The sequence below is a fragment of the Pristiophorus japonicus genome, chromosome 15 (assembly GCF_044704955.1).
Source record: "Pristiophorus japonicus isolate sPriJap1 chromosome 15, sPriJap1.hap1, whole genome shotgun sequence".
Taxonomy (NCBI): Eukaryota; Metazoa; Chordata; class Chondrichthyes; family Pristiophoridae; genus Pristiophorus; species Pristiophorus japonicus.
The window spans coordinates 158,700,881-158,714,717 of NC_091991.1; the positions used below are offsets into that span (position 1 = coordinate 158,700,881).

Here is a 13,837-nt window from a genome sequence, read left to right on the forward strand (position 1 = left end):
TTTCAGCAAAACCTGGGCTAATGTCATACAGTAGACTTCAGATACATCCGACTTCCGAGTTTACGTTTTATCTTAGTCACTTGCATAAAATGTATTGACATTTACTTCAATATATTAAGTAAAATGTCAATATAACCAAGTAATTTTGTGGTTCCCTCACACCTGTTGTCTCACCCATACTAGAGCAACAGTACTGACTGTTTTGTTATTTAGTCTTGTACCGATGTTCCACACACTGACCAGGAGTCAGAGAGCAGAACAACAAACCAACACGGCATAATAATGCAGGGGTACTACTACCAAACCATTTACAGTACACCAGCAATATTGAGCCAGTTTTCACAGGGCAAGCACATCAATAGTAGCAGTCTATGAGAGAGGGAGACTGCTGCAGTTGGAAAAGTGGGACAGTTCCAGTGTCATTATACATTCAAGTGTGAATAAAATTTGTTTGCTAGTGTCCATGCCCTTCAATATATCAAAACAGCTCAAAGCTCAAATCCCATTTGTTTGGCTGAAACATGGGCTCAGCCGTTTTGAGGCAAGGTTCTTTTTTGCAGTCTTTTTCTAGTCATCATAAATATTTATGTATCTATATTGGTTTAATTCAGTTATTAATGAGACATAAATTTGCAATATATCCAAAGTCTTGCACCAACATTTATTCAGAAAATAATTCAAAATTCTATGTTTTTATAAAGACTTGTGGTCAATTTAAAGCTTAATTACTATATTTTACAAGATTTAGATGTAAAATGTATTTTGGCTTAAAATTAAATCTTTATGCTAACGTCTAAAAGTGCATAAAGTACAATTTTATTGCTTTAAAAAAAAACATATATAGGTTTTTCTTCAATTCACCACTTTATTTGAACAAATGACAAAAAGATTTGTTCAATCCACACAATAGTAACGATTCTAACCCCCCTCGTCCAGCGAGAATGGTGTACAGCAGGGGTTAAAATTAGGCTGAGTTGACTTACCGGCCTGAGGGCGCTCCTTTCCCGCCCAGCACCAATAGACCTTCGCCGACTTTCAAGTCAGCTGAGGTTTCTGGTACAGGCAGGCAGGGGCTACTCTGAAATCAAAGTCGCGGCCTAATGACATAAATGTAATCTTAACGAAAAGTCAGGGGGAGCCCCGCACGGTCTGGAGCCAGACAGCAGAACAATGACGGGAAGCTCTGACAGGCCAGAAGAGGTTAATGTTAGTTTCAAAACTATAATTACTTTGGTCCGAACTCCTTGTGGGCCAGGAAGAGCTAGAGTGCTCTCCCACCCACTCCCTCAAGGAGTCCTTGGGCCTTCCCAGGCCTGGCCCAAAGTGGAACCCCTGTTCGATTGCCTCTGCACCACCACTCCCTCCAATTGCCTCCAGTCCCCTCCTCCCACTGACTGTCAAGGACCGTTCTCACGGGTCCCCAGCCGGTTTCTTAAAAAAAATGAATTTATGGGATGTGGCCGTCACTGGCAAGGCCAGCATTTATTGCCCATTCCGAACTGCCCTTGAGAAAGCAGTGGTGGCCCGCCTTTTTGAACCGCTGCAGTTCATGTGGTGAAGCTACCCCCACAGCGCTGTTAGGTAGGGTGTTCCAGGATTTTGACCCAGCGAGGATGAAGGAACGGCAACATATTTCTAAGTCAGGATGGTGTGTGATTTGAGAGGGGAACTTGGAGGTGGTGGCCATGCACCTACAGCCCTTGTTCTTATAGACAGTAGAGGTCGCAGACCTGGGAGGTGCTGTTGAAGAAGCCTTGGCGAGTTGCAGCTGTGTAGATGGTACACACTGCAGACACATTGCCCCATTGGTGGAGGGAGTGAATGTTTAAGGTGGTGGATGGGGTGCCAATCAAGCGGGCTGCTAGATGGTGTCGAGCTTCTGGAGTATTGTTGGAGCTACACTCATCTAGGCAAGTGGAGAGTAGTTATTCTCCACTTGACCGTGGCCTCCATTACCGAATTCCTGCTCCCACCCGCCAGCCAGGTAGAGGTATGGCCAGGGCTGGGTGAGACTTTGGGAACATTTATATAAATGAGATCCTGCCGTTAAGATAGGCAGGGCCTCAACATCTCTGGTCTCTCCAGATGAGCTGCCCGCTTTGGGGCTCGCGTGCATCATTCTCCTCCCCCTTCCCTTTCAAATCTGGGCCAATGACTTTTATACATGTATCCCTACCCTCTTTAGTTCCAATTCTTTAGTAACAGTGTAACTACACAACGGACAGACTGAAGCTTGAACACAGAAATAAAAAGCTTTTAACTTGACTTCAAATTTTCTGATGCAGTATTTGTAAAGCATGGCACAGCGAACCAATACATCTTCCTTAAATTTATGGGATATAATTCTCCTACTTGCTGGTTTTATGAGTCTGACATGAAATTAGTTGGATCAGTCTCAAGACAGCACATAGGGAACCTGGGCCAAAAACAAAACTATTTTCAATTTGGCACTCTCAATTAAACAAACCCATGTAGTAAATTTAAGTTATGACTCTGGTACAGCAGAGGATATTCATCTGAGGCTAGAGTGGAGACACATTGTTGTGGCAGAGTAGAGAAGGTTTTACTCTGCATTTAACTTATGCTGTACCTGATAGTGGTAGTGGCTGTTGACAAAATTGTCCAAAAATAAAGTGGTACTTTTACCGGGGTATACTTCATTGTAATAAGCAGAACACGTTTTTTTTTTTAAAACCTCCAAAAAAAAGGTAATCGGACTTGGTATGAATTTTACAAGAGCAAATCATTTTAATTAATAAAGTATCGTCAAAAGTTTGTGGAATCATGTGACTTTGACATGCGTGTGTATGACTTTTAAATTTCAAGCACGTGGCTAAAACAATTACAGAAATAAATGAGCTTTAAACCTTTCCAGACCACGAGCAGGTTATTTCATCTGGATGCAATCAGGCTGCCAGCACCACAGACTAGATAGCTTGCTTTGCAGTACAGGTCTTGGCTTGGCACTTTACGGAATCAATCTTGCTATTTATTTTTAAGTACAAGCTAAGGTAAATAGTTTGCATTGCAGGCATTGTTTGCTGTGAAGTAGGTTCAGACTTCTTGAACCTTTTTTAAAAAAAACTTTTGACTTGTTTTAGTACCACTTTTCTACTTTTGTCAACAACAGCAGCAGCCACTGGTCAGGTACAGCACAGGTTCAATGCAAAGTAAAACCTTCTCCCCTCTGCCACAACAATAAACCTTAACTTTTTCCCTCCCTTCAATTTCCTAATTTCTTGCTCAGTCCCCTTATAAAACATTGCACTTAAAAAAAAAAAGTACGAAAATATATTAAAAATTGTTTTTTTTATAAACTATATTTGCATTCAAGGTTACTTTAAGATTAAAATACTGAGTGAAAGATGCTTTGAGAGGTTCTATGTTTTGTGAAATCTCCATGCCCACTATAAACTACACTGATTATTCCGGTTTCACTGCTGATATTAATATTGAAGCTACAACACAAGAACATATCAAATAGGAGCAGGAGTAGGCCATTCTTCCCTTCGAGCCAGTTCCGTTATTTAATAAGATCATGGCTGATCTTTTTACCTCAACTCCATCTTCCTGCACTATTCCCATATCCCTTGATTCCCTTAGTATTCAAAATCTATCTATCTCTGTCTGAATATACTCAACAACTGAGCATCCACAGCTCTCTTGGGTCGAGAATTCCAAAGATTCACAACCCTCTGAGTGAAGAAATTCCTCCTCATCTCAGTCCTAAATGCCGACCTCTTATTCGAAGACTGTGACCCCTAGTTCTACACTCCCCAGCCAAGGGAAATATCCTCCCAGCAGCCACCCTGTCAAGCTCTTCTAAGAATTTTATATTTTTTCAATTAGATCACCTCTCATTCTTCTAAATTCTAGGGAATATAGGCCTACTCAATCTCTCTTCATAAGACAATCCCCTCATCCCAGGAATTAGTCTAGTGAACCTTCATTGCACTCCCTCTAAGGCAAGTATATCTTTCCTTAGGTAAGGAGACCAAAACTGTACACAGTACTCCAGGTGTGGTCTCACCAAGGCCCTATGTAATTGTAGTAAGACTTCTTTACTCTTGATTTCCTAATTACTTGCTGTACTTGCACGTTAACTTTCTGGGCCAAAAATAGCATCGTTGGCTTTCTTTGGAGTGGATGCCTCAGAATACAAAGCAAATTACGAAAATATCTGGTGGTCCCAGTGGAACGAACACTTACGCTCCGAGGCCTAGATGCACAACCCAGCGCAGAGGCCCACGCATCCCAGGAGCGTACAGGCATCCTGGGATCACATGGGCCTGGTCCATCAATGAAAATGTAATATTTCCATTGATAATAATGGTGAGTTCCATTTGTACAAAGCTCCCATTACTATGAATGGGAATACCACCAAAAACAAATAAAACACAATGGGGCCAAAATTAGTCAAACACATGGTCCGCCCATTTTTCGGCAGTCCGCGGGCAGTGAGTCATTTATTACCGCCCGGTACCGCTGGGGCTGAGTGGACAGGAATTTAATCGAGTTTTTCTCGGCGGTAATCCGAGCGGAGTGCAGCCGGAGGTGTGCGGCGGAGAGGCCTTTTGACTCGGGAATCATCAGCTCCTGAGTTGTGCACACAGCTCTCAAGCTTCGCCCCCCCCCCCCCACCCCCGAGAGGCATCGACGAGAGGCCAGAGACTGCTGTGGGAGGGGGAAGGGATCGCTTTGGGGGTGAGAGGGCGGGGGGGGAAAAGAGATCGCTGTGTTTGGGGGGGGGGGGGGGGGGGGAGAAGAGAGAGAGAGAGATCGAGAGATCGCTGTGGATGGGATGGAGAGAGAGAGAGAGAGATCGAGGTGTGTGTGTGTGTGGGGGGAGATCGCTGTGAGGCTGTGTGGGGGTGGGGGGGGAAGAGATCGCTGTGGGGAGGGGGGGGGAAGGGAAGAGTTCGCTATGGGGGGGGAGGGATCACTGTGGGGGGGAGGGGGGGGTGAGAGGGGGAAAGTGAGAGAGAGAGAGAGAGAGAGAGAGAGAGACTGGGGTGTGGGAGTGACGGTTGGGGGTGGGGGGTGTGGTGTGGGTGAGAGATACTAGTAACATTTTTATTATAGTTAATTAATAAAGGAGCAAATAAGGCTTTATTAGAACATTTATATTATTGCCTAACACTAGAAAATACTACAATCCATTTAAAAATACTTAAAACTGTGGAGAACTATAAATATCAAACAAACCTCTCAGCTCTGTGTACATACCGCCCACTTAAGATCAACTTAAAAGCACCGTCTCCAGGACAGTATGCATTTCCGGTGGTATGTCAATGGAATGTTATGAATTTTGCACTTTTCGGCGGTCTGCATGGGTGGGCGGTGTGCATATCGCCTAGTGGTATGTCATTGATGAATTTTTCGCCGGTGATATGTAGGTGTTTTCTGACCAATTTCGGGCCCAATACACAAATAAAAAAAAGCACCTCACTTACTTTAAATTAATAGAAATTAAATTAAATATTTTAGAATTTTTTTATGCCTGCTTTTACCCAGTTGTAAGAGTTTTAAGGACGTTCGCTGGGAAGGAGTTGGGCAAATAGCCCAAATCTCCACTCGTGAAGGCCCTTCTCCCAGGGATGCATTCGATCTGTCAAAAGAAATTTTGACAGATCGCAAGTGCTGGGTTTAGGCGCGTGCGCAGTGCACCCTAAACCTGGAACTTGAGGTGCTTCTTCGGGCACATACGCACATCATACGCAATTTACAGCCCTCTGTGATTCGTGTCCAAGGACATGCAAGTCCCTCTGAATACTAACATTTCCCAGTCTCTCAATATTTTTAAAATATTCTGCTTTTCTATTTTTCCAACCAAAATGGCTAATTTCACAGCTCCACTTTAGCCTTCATCGCCAATCTGCATTGGAGTTAAAATGGAGTACGAGTAGTTAACTGTGCTAGCACACCCTTCACTTCCAGGAGTTTCTTTCCATTAAACCTTGACAGATAAGCACCTTGCTGGAAAGCAACTAAAAAAAGTCCAAAGTGCAAGAGTTCAAGCAGTCTACACATAGTTCCTGCAAAGTCTGCAGTGCAAACTCTCTTGACTTTAGTTTACACTTAAAAATACATTTCAAAAAAACAGTGGCAATTTTTACCCTAGGCTCGGAAGAGTCTAATTTGTGACCACCTTGCCTATGAGCTGGAGAGAGATTTTTCAAATTTCTCCAATTTCAATTACCTGCTTTTGCAGATACTAGATACAAAGGACAGCAGGAACAAAAGGACCACACACATAGGGACTGACGCTTGCTTCACAAGTTCCACAATAACACTTGCTTCTCGTCCTTCTGACTGCCAATGAGTAAATTTAATAGGAGTTTCATCATATTTATCAATCATAAACAATAGCTCGCATTTAGCAACAGTATCAAATATTGTGGCGAAGTCTGAGGTAACAGCTTCGGACTCCACTCCAGCATTACGGTTGTCCTCTGGGATCTTAGCATCCAGACCATGTAACTTTGACAGCATAACCTTGCGTTGATCATAGTGAATTAAGATAACAATGTCCTTGTTCTTATGATCATGTTGAACCACTTGGCAGTTGAAAACTGATTTGTTTTCTTTCTCCTGCGTTAACTGGAACCAGAGATTGTGCGGAAAGATGGAACTCAGATCTTCCAGAAACTGGCTGAGGTCTGCCTTTGCCTGGGAGTTATGGCTGCTCCAGGAGCCAAGCACAGAAACATTTACCGTAGTCACATCCCTAATCTGCTCGAGGTACTGCTTCACTTGGCCAGGGATGAAAGGATAGTGAATAACTGCCAGGACAACTGCAGCATTCTGCTCTGGAATCCAGCGACCTATCAGTAGGCCACTTTCTGCTTCAGGGCAGCAACTCGGAAAAAACACCTTGATAACCATGTTATGACTTCACAAATTCTTGGCTTTGTGTCTGTAAAAAGAGAGCAGAAATAGAGTTACTGAAGTTGCTGTACCTGAAACACTAATTTTTAATGAAAATGTTGGGTGTTTAACAATCACTTTTTGTTGAATAAAGCTCATGCTCCAGTATCTATAACAAATCACTATAATTAAAATGGCACGTTTCCCCAATGGTTTAATTTGTCAACACAGTGTGCAGCCAATCCATAGAGACTGATCTCAGCCAGGGTGGCAGTAATGGTGTTACTCAATTGGCCTCAGTTCCCTGGGTTAGGGAGGAGAAAATCAGCTAGGGTCAATGCTCCTGATTGTTACGCAATGATCCCCGATTTGTGTATATGCATGGGCAGAAATAGGCTTGGCTGCGATGCCTATGCTCTCCACTGCATCTCGAATAATCTGCCAACTTCACTCCTACAAATATACTCCCAAGCTCATCCTAAATGGGAAAGGCCATCTTAGATTCCTTTTCTTAATGACCAGGTATCTCCTCCAGCCCCGGCCCCTATTGCAGTGCCAAGTGCCAGGAGTTTATAGGCTTTTGTTTCAAAGGCAATTATCCATGCAGTTGCCTCATTGACCAAAGCCATCTCCCCTATCTCCATTTTCGCTGCTCCAGGCAGCTTTTTCCAAAATTGTCTTCAACTTCTTTCCCATCTCCCACTTAGCCTTCGGTAGACTCATTCCCTCCAAGAGAATTATCCTTCAATCCCTCTCCCAACTAACTGCTTATCACTTACCTTCCTCTTCTTGCCCCAACAATTTAAACAACTCGCTAAGCGTGGCACCATTCCCTCCCCCTCACAACTGCCAGCACCACCTCCTCAAAAATCCCACCCTCAATCCTCCCCAACTATCTTCCCATATCTAGCTTCTCATCTTCAAGCTGCTTGCAGGAGTCATTGCAATCCATATTTACCTCTCGCAAAATTACCTTTTTAAAATTGCTTCATAGAACCATACAAGTTTACATACAGAAAGAGGCTATTCCTCCCACTGCATCTGCACCTACTCTTTGCTGGAGCAATCCAAAACAAATCCCAGTGCCCTGCTTTCTCCCTGTAGCCCTATATCCTCCTCTATTTCAAATGTTTATCTACTCTTCCTTTAAATAATGTAATGGTCTCTGCCTCAACCAATCCCTGTAGCAAAGCACTCCATGCTTTAACAATATTACTTTAAGAAATTTCTCTTAACCTCTTCTCACTCTTAGGTGATAATTTTAAATTGATGATCCCTCACCAGTAACTCACCAAATAGAGGAAATAGTCTTTCCTAATCACCCTGTTAAAACTAAATCTCTAGTTTTTTTCTGTTCCAATGGAAATAGTCCCAATATCTCCTCATAACTATAGTTTCTATCCCTGGTATCATTCTGGTGAACCTACATTTTGCAATCCTCTACCTAGCTTCCATCCTTCCTGCAGCATCAAGGCTGCCCTCATCAGTCACCAACGGCATTCTCTGCGACAACCCCTCAACCTCTCCATGGTATCCAAAACAGTCAATCCCTTCATTATCTTCCGCCACCTCTTCACTGCAGTTCAGCTCCATAGTTTGCCCTTGCTTGGTTCCACTCCTAACTGTCCCAATGTAGTCAACTCGTCTACATCAATAGCTTCTTCTCCCACCCCTATACAGTGACCTTTGGAATAGCCCAAGGTTCCCTCTTTGACACCCTCTTTTTCCTCATTTACATGCTGCTTCTTGGAAGCATTATCTGGAAGCATGCGGACAGCTCCAACTTAAATGCTGATGATAGCAGATTTACCTCGCTGCTATCACCACCCTCCATTCCACAACCATCTTTCTTTTGTCAGACAAGCTCGTTGACCTCAAGCTCTGGATCAGTCAGAACTTTCTCCAATTGAATACTGGCAAAACTGAATCAACCTTATTTAGCTCCCACTATAAATCCTGTACTCATTATGAAGCCAATGGTGTGCAACCTCAATGTGTGTCTGACCCCAAGTTGACCTTCCTACCCATTGCCAAGAACCTGTACTCTCATTTCTGTAACATTTCTGCCTTGCCCAACAACCACTGAAATCCTTAACCACGTTTTCATCACTTTATGACTTCCCCAACACACCCCTTGCTGACACGTGAACTATGCAAATTCTGCCCCACTCACCAACCTCTACTGGATCTCTTTCCTCCAATCCACTGAAATCAAAATCATAATACTGGTTTACAAATCCCTTCATTGCTCCAGCTCAGTTTACCTCTGCAATCTCATCCAGCCCTGTATGCTACCAATCCATCAACTCTGGACTCTGATGCAAACTTCCATCTTGCTGCTCCTCCATCCATTGAGGAGGTTTCAGTCACCTCAGCCCTACTCTCTGCAACTCCCGCCTAAAACTTTGCTTTGCTATTTCTCTCCTCAAAACTTTAAAAAAACCTCTAAATGCCTTTGTTCATCTCTACTCTTGCACTACTGTCTGTTGTCCACTCTCTGTGATGCATCTTGGACATTTTCTGTTAAAATATGCTATAAAATGCACAAACATTTATAAAATATGTATATATAAATGCACATAAGAATGGCATCAAACTTTAGCATGATTATACATCTTCATGAGAGGAAGCAGCAATAAACGCTTAAACGGAAAGCAAAAATAAAGACTAAAATGGCATTATAGGGAATACCATTTCTTTATTTTAACTATTGAGACTGTGGAGCTCCTAATCAGACGCTGGAGCAAATCATTGAGCACTGCCCTCAGAGGAAATTGTCAGGCAGCCTACAAGATATCCACGCTGTTACACCAGAAGCTTTGGCCTGGATATCCAACTTGAATATTGACGTTTGATTTGCTTTGCTACTACCATACGAAAAATGATGATGATTTTAATATGATAGATCAATTATGTACCATTCATCAGGACTGACAAGCCATTTCGATATAAAATTCAGCCTTACTGCTGTATATAAAGATGTCAGCTGTGGCTTAGTTGGTAGTACTCATCTCTGAGTCAGAAGGTTGTGGGTTCAATTCCCACTCCAGAGAAATCAGCACAAAAATCTAGGCTGACATTCCAGTGCAGTACTGAGGGAGTGCTGCACTATCAGAGGTGCCATCTTTCAGATGCAACCTTAAACCGAGGCTCCTTCTGCTCTCTCAGATGGATGTAAAAGATCCCATAGCACTATTTTAAAGAAGAGCACGGGAGTTATCCCCAGTGTCCTGTCTAATATTTATCCCTCAAACAACATTAAAACAGATTATCTGGTCATTACCATGTTGTTGTTTGTGGGAGCTTGCTGTGTGCAAATTGACTGCCGCGTTTCCTACATTACAACAGTAACTATACTTCAAAAGCACTTCATTGGCTGTAAAGCGCTTTGGGATGTACTGAGGTCTTGAAAGTCACTATATAAATGCAAGTCTTTCTTCCTATATAATGGTTAAAAGGAAACCATGTCTGTTCAAATATGCATGATTTCCACTGATCATGTTTTCCTTACACCAACAGCAAACATAAAACAACAATTTGCATTTATATAGCACATTTAACGTAGTAAAACGTCCCAAGGTGCATCACAGGAATATTATAAGACAAAACATTTGACACCGAGCCATATAAGGAGAAATTAGGGCAGGTGACCAAAAACTTGATCAAAGAGGTAGGTTTTAAGAAGCATCTTAAAAGGAGGAAAGAGAAGTAAAGAGGCAGTGAATTCCAGAGCTTAGGGCCCAGACAGGTGAAGGCACATCCAGCAATGGTTGAGCGGTTATAATCAGGGATGCTTAAGAGGAACGCAGATATCGGGGGGGGCGGGAAAGGAGGAGGTTACAGAGATATGGAGGAACGAAGCCATGAAGCTACAGAACCAATGGGAACCTGTTCAACATTCGCCGCCTCCAGGCTAGATCCCAGATCATCCCATTCTCTGTATGCGGCCTACTATCAGCAAGGGCAGACACCGCCTCCAGTGTGCCAGCGCAGCCTTCCGTCGCCTGAGGAAGAGAGTGCTTGAAGACCAGGACCTCAAATCTGGCACCAAGCTTATGGTCTACAGGGCAGTAGTGAAACACACCCTCCTATATGGCTCAGAGACACGGACCATATACTGCAAACATCTAAAAGCGTTGGAGTACCACCAATGCTGCCTCCGCAAGATCCTGCAAATTCACTGGGAGGATCGATACACCAATGTCAGTGTTCTCTCTCAGGCCAACATCCCCAGCATCAAAGCACTGACCATGCTCGACCAGCTCTGTTGGGCGGGCCACATCGTCCGCATGTCTGACACAAGACTCCCTAAGCAAGCGCTCTACGCGGAACTTCGACACGGCAAGCGAGCCCCAGGTGGGCAACGGAAATGTTTCAAGGATACCCTCAAAGCCTCCTTGATAAAGTGCAACATCCCCACCAGCACCTGGGAATCCCTGGCCCAAGACCGCCCCAAGTGGAGCACCTAGAGTCTCATCGTCGAGAGCATGCAGAAAACAAGCGCAGACAGCGGAAGGAGCGCGCGGCAAACCAGACTCCCCACCCACCCTTTCCTCCAACCACTGTCTGTCCCACCTGTGACCGAGACTGTAATTCCTGTATTGGACTGTAGGGACTGCCTATGATGATGATGGGTGACCGGGACTTGGTGGGAGTTAGGACATTGGGCAGCCGAGTTTTGGATGAGCTCAAGATACACAAAGCTATAAATCAACAATGTATTCATCATCTTAGCCAGACCTTGCAAATAACACAGCGCCAGCTCGCACTAATATCGACTTACAAGGACACTTTATTGCAGCGCGGGCACATTCCTCTCTGTTTCTGGGTCACTTCTGTGGTCAGCATCGCTTCAGCTTCAGCTTCAGCTCTCCCCACCCCCTCAGCCCGCAGAAACACGCCTGGTTCGGTGCCGCGAGGTTTCGGGTGCACACATGCCGCGGGCCCCGCTCTGTCCGCCGTGCCCTTGCGGCCGGTTGTTATGGAGACCGCACGGCCCCAGGCCGGCTCGCCGAGGCTGCGTGATGCGCAGCATCATCCAACCGGCCCAATGGCGGCCACTCCTTCGCGACATATCCTCCCACTCCCGCTCTCCCCCCGGCCCGCTCCACAGCGCCGGGACCGGACCGCCGCCGCCGCCAAATTATAAATTAAAAAAAACAATAACAAATAACCTCCAGCCCGGTTACCGATCGCCGCCCGCGCGTGCAGCGCGAAAAGCATTCCCCGCCTCAGCACACCTGTCAACCAAGCCGAAAGGCGGCGCCACCTCCAAACCCGTCCGGCCGGCAGTCTGGCGCATGCGCTCTGCGACCGAAAGCCAGAGTCAACCAGCACTGGGGTTCACGCACACACACATGTGTGGGCAGAATTTCCCGGGGCTTCAGCGGCTCTGATCGGCGGCGGGTCGAATGGCAATATGTTTCATTTCCCCCCCCCCCTTTGGGGTTCGGACCCCACTGTCAACCCGCCTTTCCCAAATGTCGGACGAGTCTGCCAGCTGCTGAATCCACTCGCATTGCAATCACGAGTGGGTGGCAAGTTGACAGCCACTTAATTTCTTTTGAGTTTACCTGCAAAACATAAAAACATTAAACGGTGCCACCCGACCTGGGTGACACTCCAGACATTTACAAGGCCTTTTTTTTCCCCCCCCTTTTTTTTTGTTTTTCTTTTTTTTTTCTTTTTTTTTGGGCACTAAAATCACAATTTTCCCCAGTGCCCCCTATAAAAGGGAAGGGGGCCACTTAACAATGCTCTTTTCCCCTCCCCAGCTTTTTTTTGATTTTGACAGGTCGCCCGCCGGTTTCCCCGCCCCGTGCCTAGACCGTGTCAGTGAAAGCTGAAGCGGGAGGGTGACTTAACATAAGAAATAGGAGTAGGCCATTTGGACACTCGAGACTGCTCTGCCATTCAGTGAGATCATGGCGCATCTACTACCTCAACTCCACTTTCCTGCACTATCCCCATATCCCAAGAACTCCCTTAATATCCAAAAATCTATCTGTTATGTATGCAATCCTTGGTAACCTGTATCATACTGCCGCCAGAGGGCATACCTGTTGGAGTCCAAAAGGATCCCAGCATCCCTTGGGAGCACTGTATATATGCAGGCCTCCAATGCTGTACCAGCACTCTGGAGTTTGAATAAAGGAGCTAAGGTCATACCTACAGTACTCAGTTGCATTACTTTATTACAAGCATAACAACTGGCGACGAGATAATGAATAATCACGCGAAAATGCAGAGAACTGTTGGTATCCTGGAGAAATTCTCAGAAGGGGACGATTGGGAGGCCTTCGTGGAGCGACTCGACCAATACTTCATGGCCAACGAGCTGGAAGGGGACGAGAACGCTGCTAAACGAAGGGCGATCCTCCTCACCGTCTGTGGGGCTACAACCTACGGCATCATTAAGAATCTTCTAGCTCCGGTAAAACCAACAACCAAATCGTATGAAGAACTGTGTTGCTGGTCCGGGAGCACCTAAACCCGAAGGAAAGCGTTCTGATGGTAAGGTTACACATGTCAACGGTCTGAAGGCCAGGAAGTGGCGAGCTACGTCGCCGAACTAAGACACCTTGCAGGTCATTGCGAATTCGATGGATTCCTTGAGCAAATGCTAAGAGACTTCTTTGTGCTTGGCATTGGCCATGAGGTTATCCTTCGCAAGCTATTGACTGTTGAAACACCGAACCTGAGCAAAGCCATTACAATAGCCCAGGCAATTATGTCCACCAGCGATAACACCAAACAAATTTTGCAGCATAAAGAGGTTTCGGCAAGTACTGTACACAAAGTAACATCATTTTCAGGCAGGAATGCATATGGCAGAACGTACACGCCTGCAGCTGCACGACCTCAGATGACCCAGAGTCCACCATCAAACGTTAATGCGAGGCAGTTAACACTTTGTTAGCGCTGCGGAGGTGATCATCGAGCCCATCAATGCCGGTTCAAACACTGTATG

At 45.1% G+C, this 13,837-nt stretch overlaps 1 protein-coding gene across 5 annotated transcripts in view; it reads right to left on the reverse strand.

Moving 5' to 3' along the window:
• Positions 1-13,837, reverse strand: part of pigq (phosphatidylinositol glycan anchor biosynthesis, class Q) — a 64,258-nt gene that overhangs the window by 38,123 nt on the left and 12,298 nt on the right. The window contains exons 1-2 of one of the 5 annotated variants that reach the window (XM_070901201.1): positions 11,651-12,018; positions 6,200-6,916 (exon numbers count right to left, since the gene is read on the reverse strand). In XM_070901201.1, coding sequence (XP_070757302.1) covers positions 6,200-6,885 — 686 coding nt within the window. In that variant the 5' untranslated portion in view covers positions 6,886-6,916; positions 11,651-12,018. Of the gene's footprint in view, positions 1-6,199; positions 6,917-11,650; positions 12,019-12,041; positions 12,159-13,837 lie in introns of those variants that run through there. The other 4 variants (XM_070901198.1, XM_070901199.1, XM_070901197.1 and 1 more) reach the window with 4 other exon arrangements.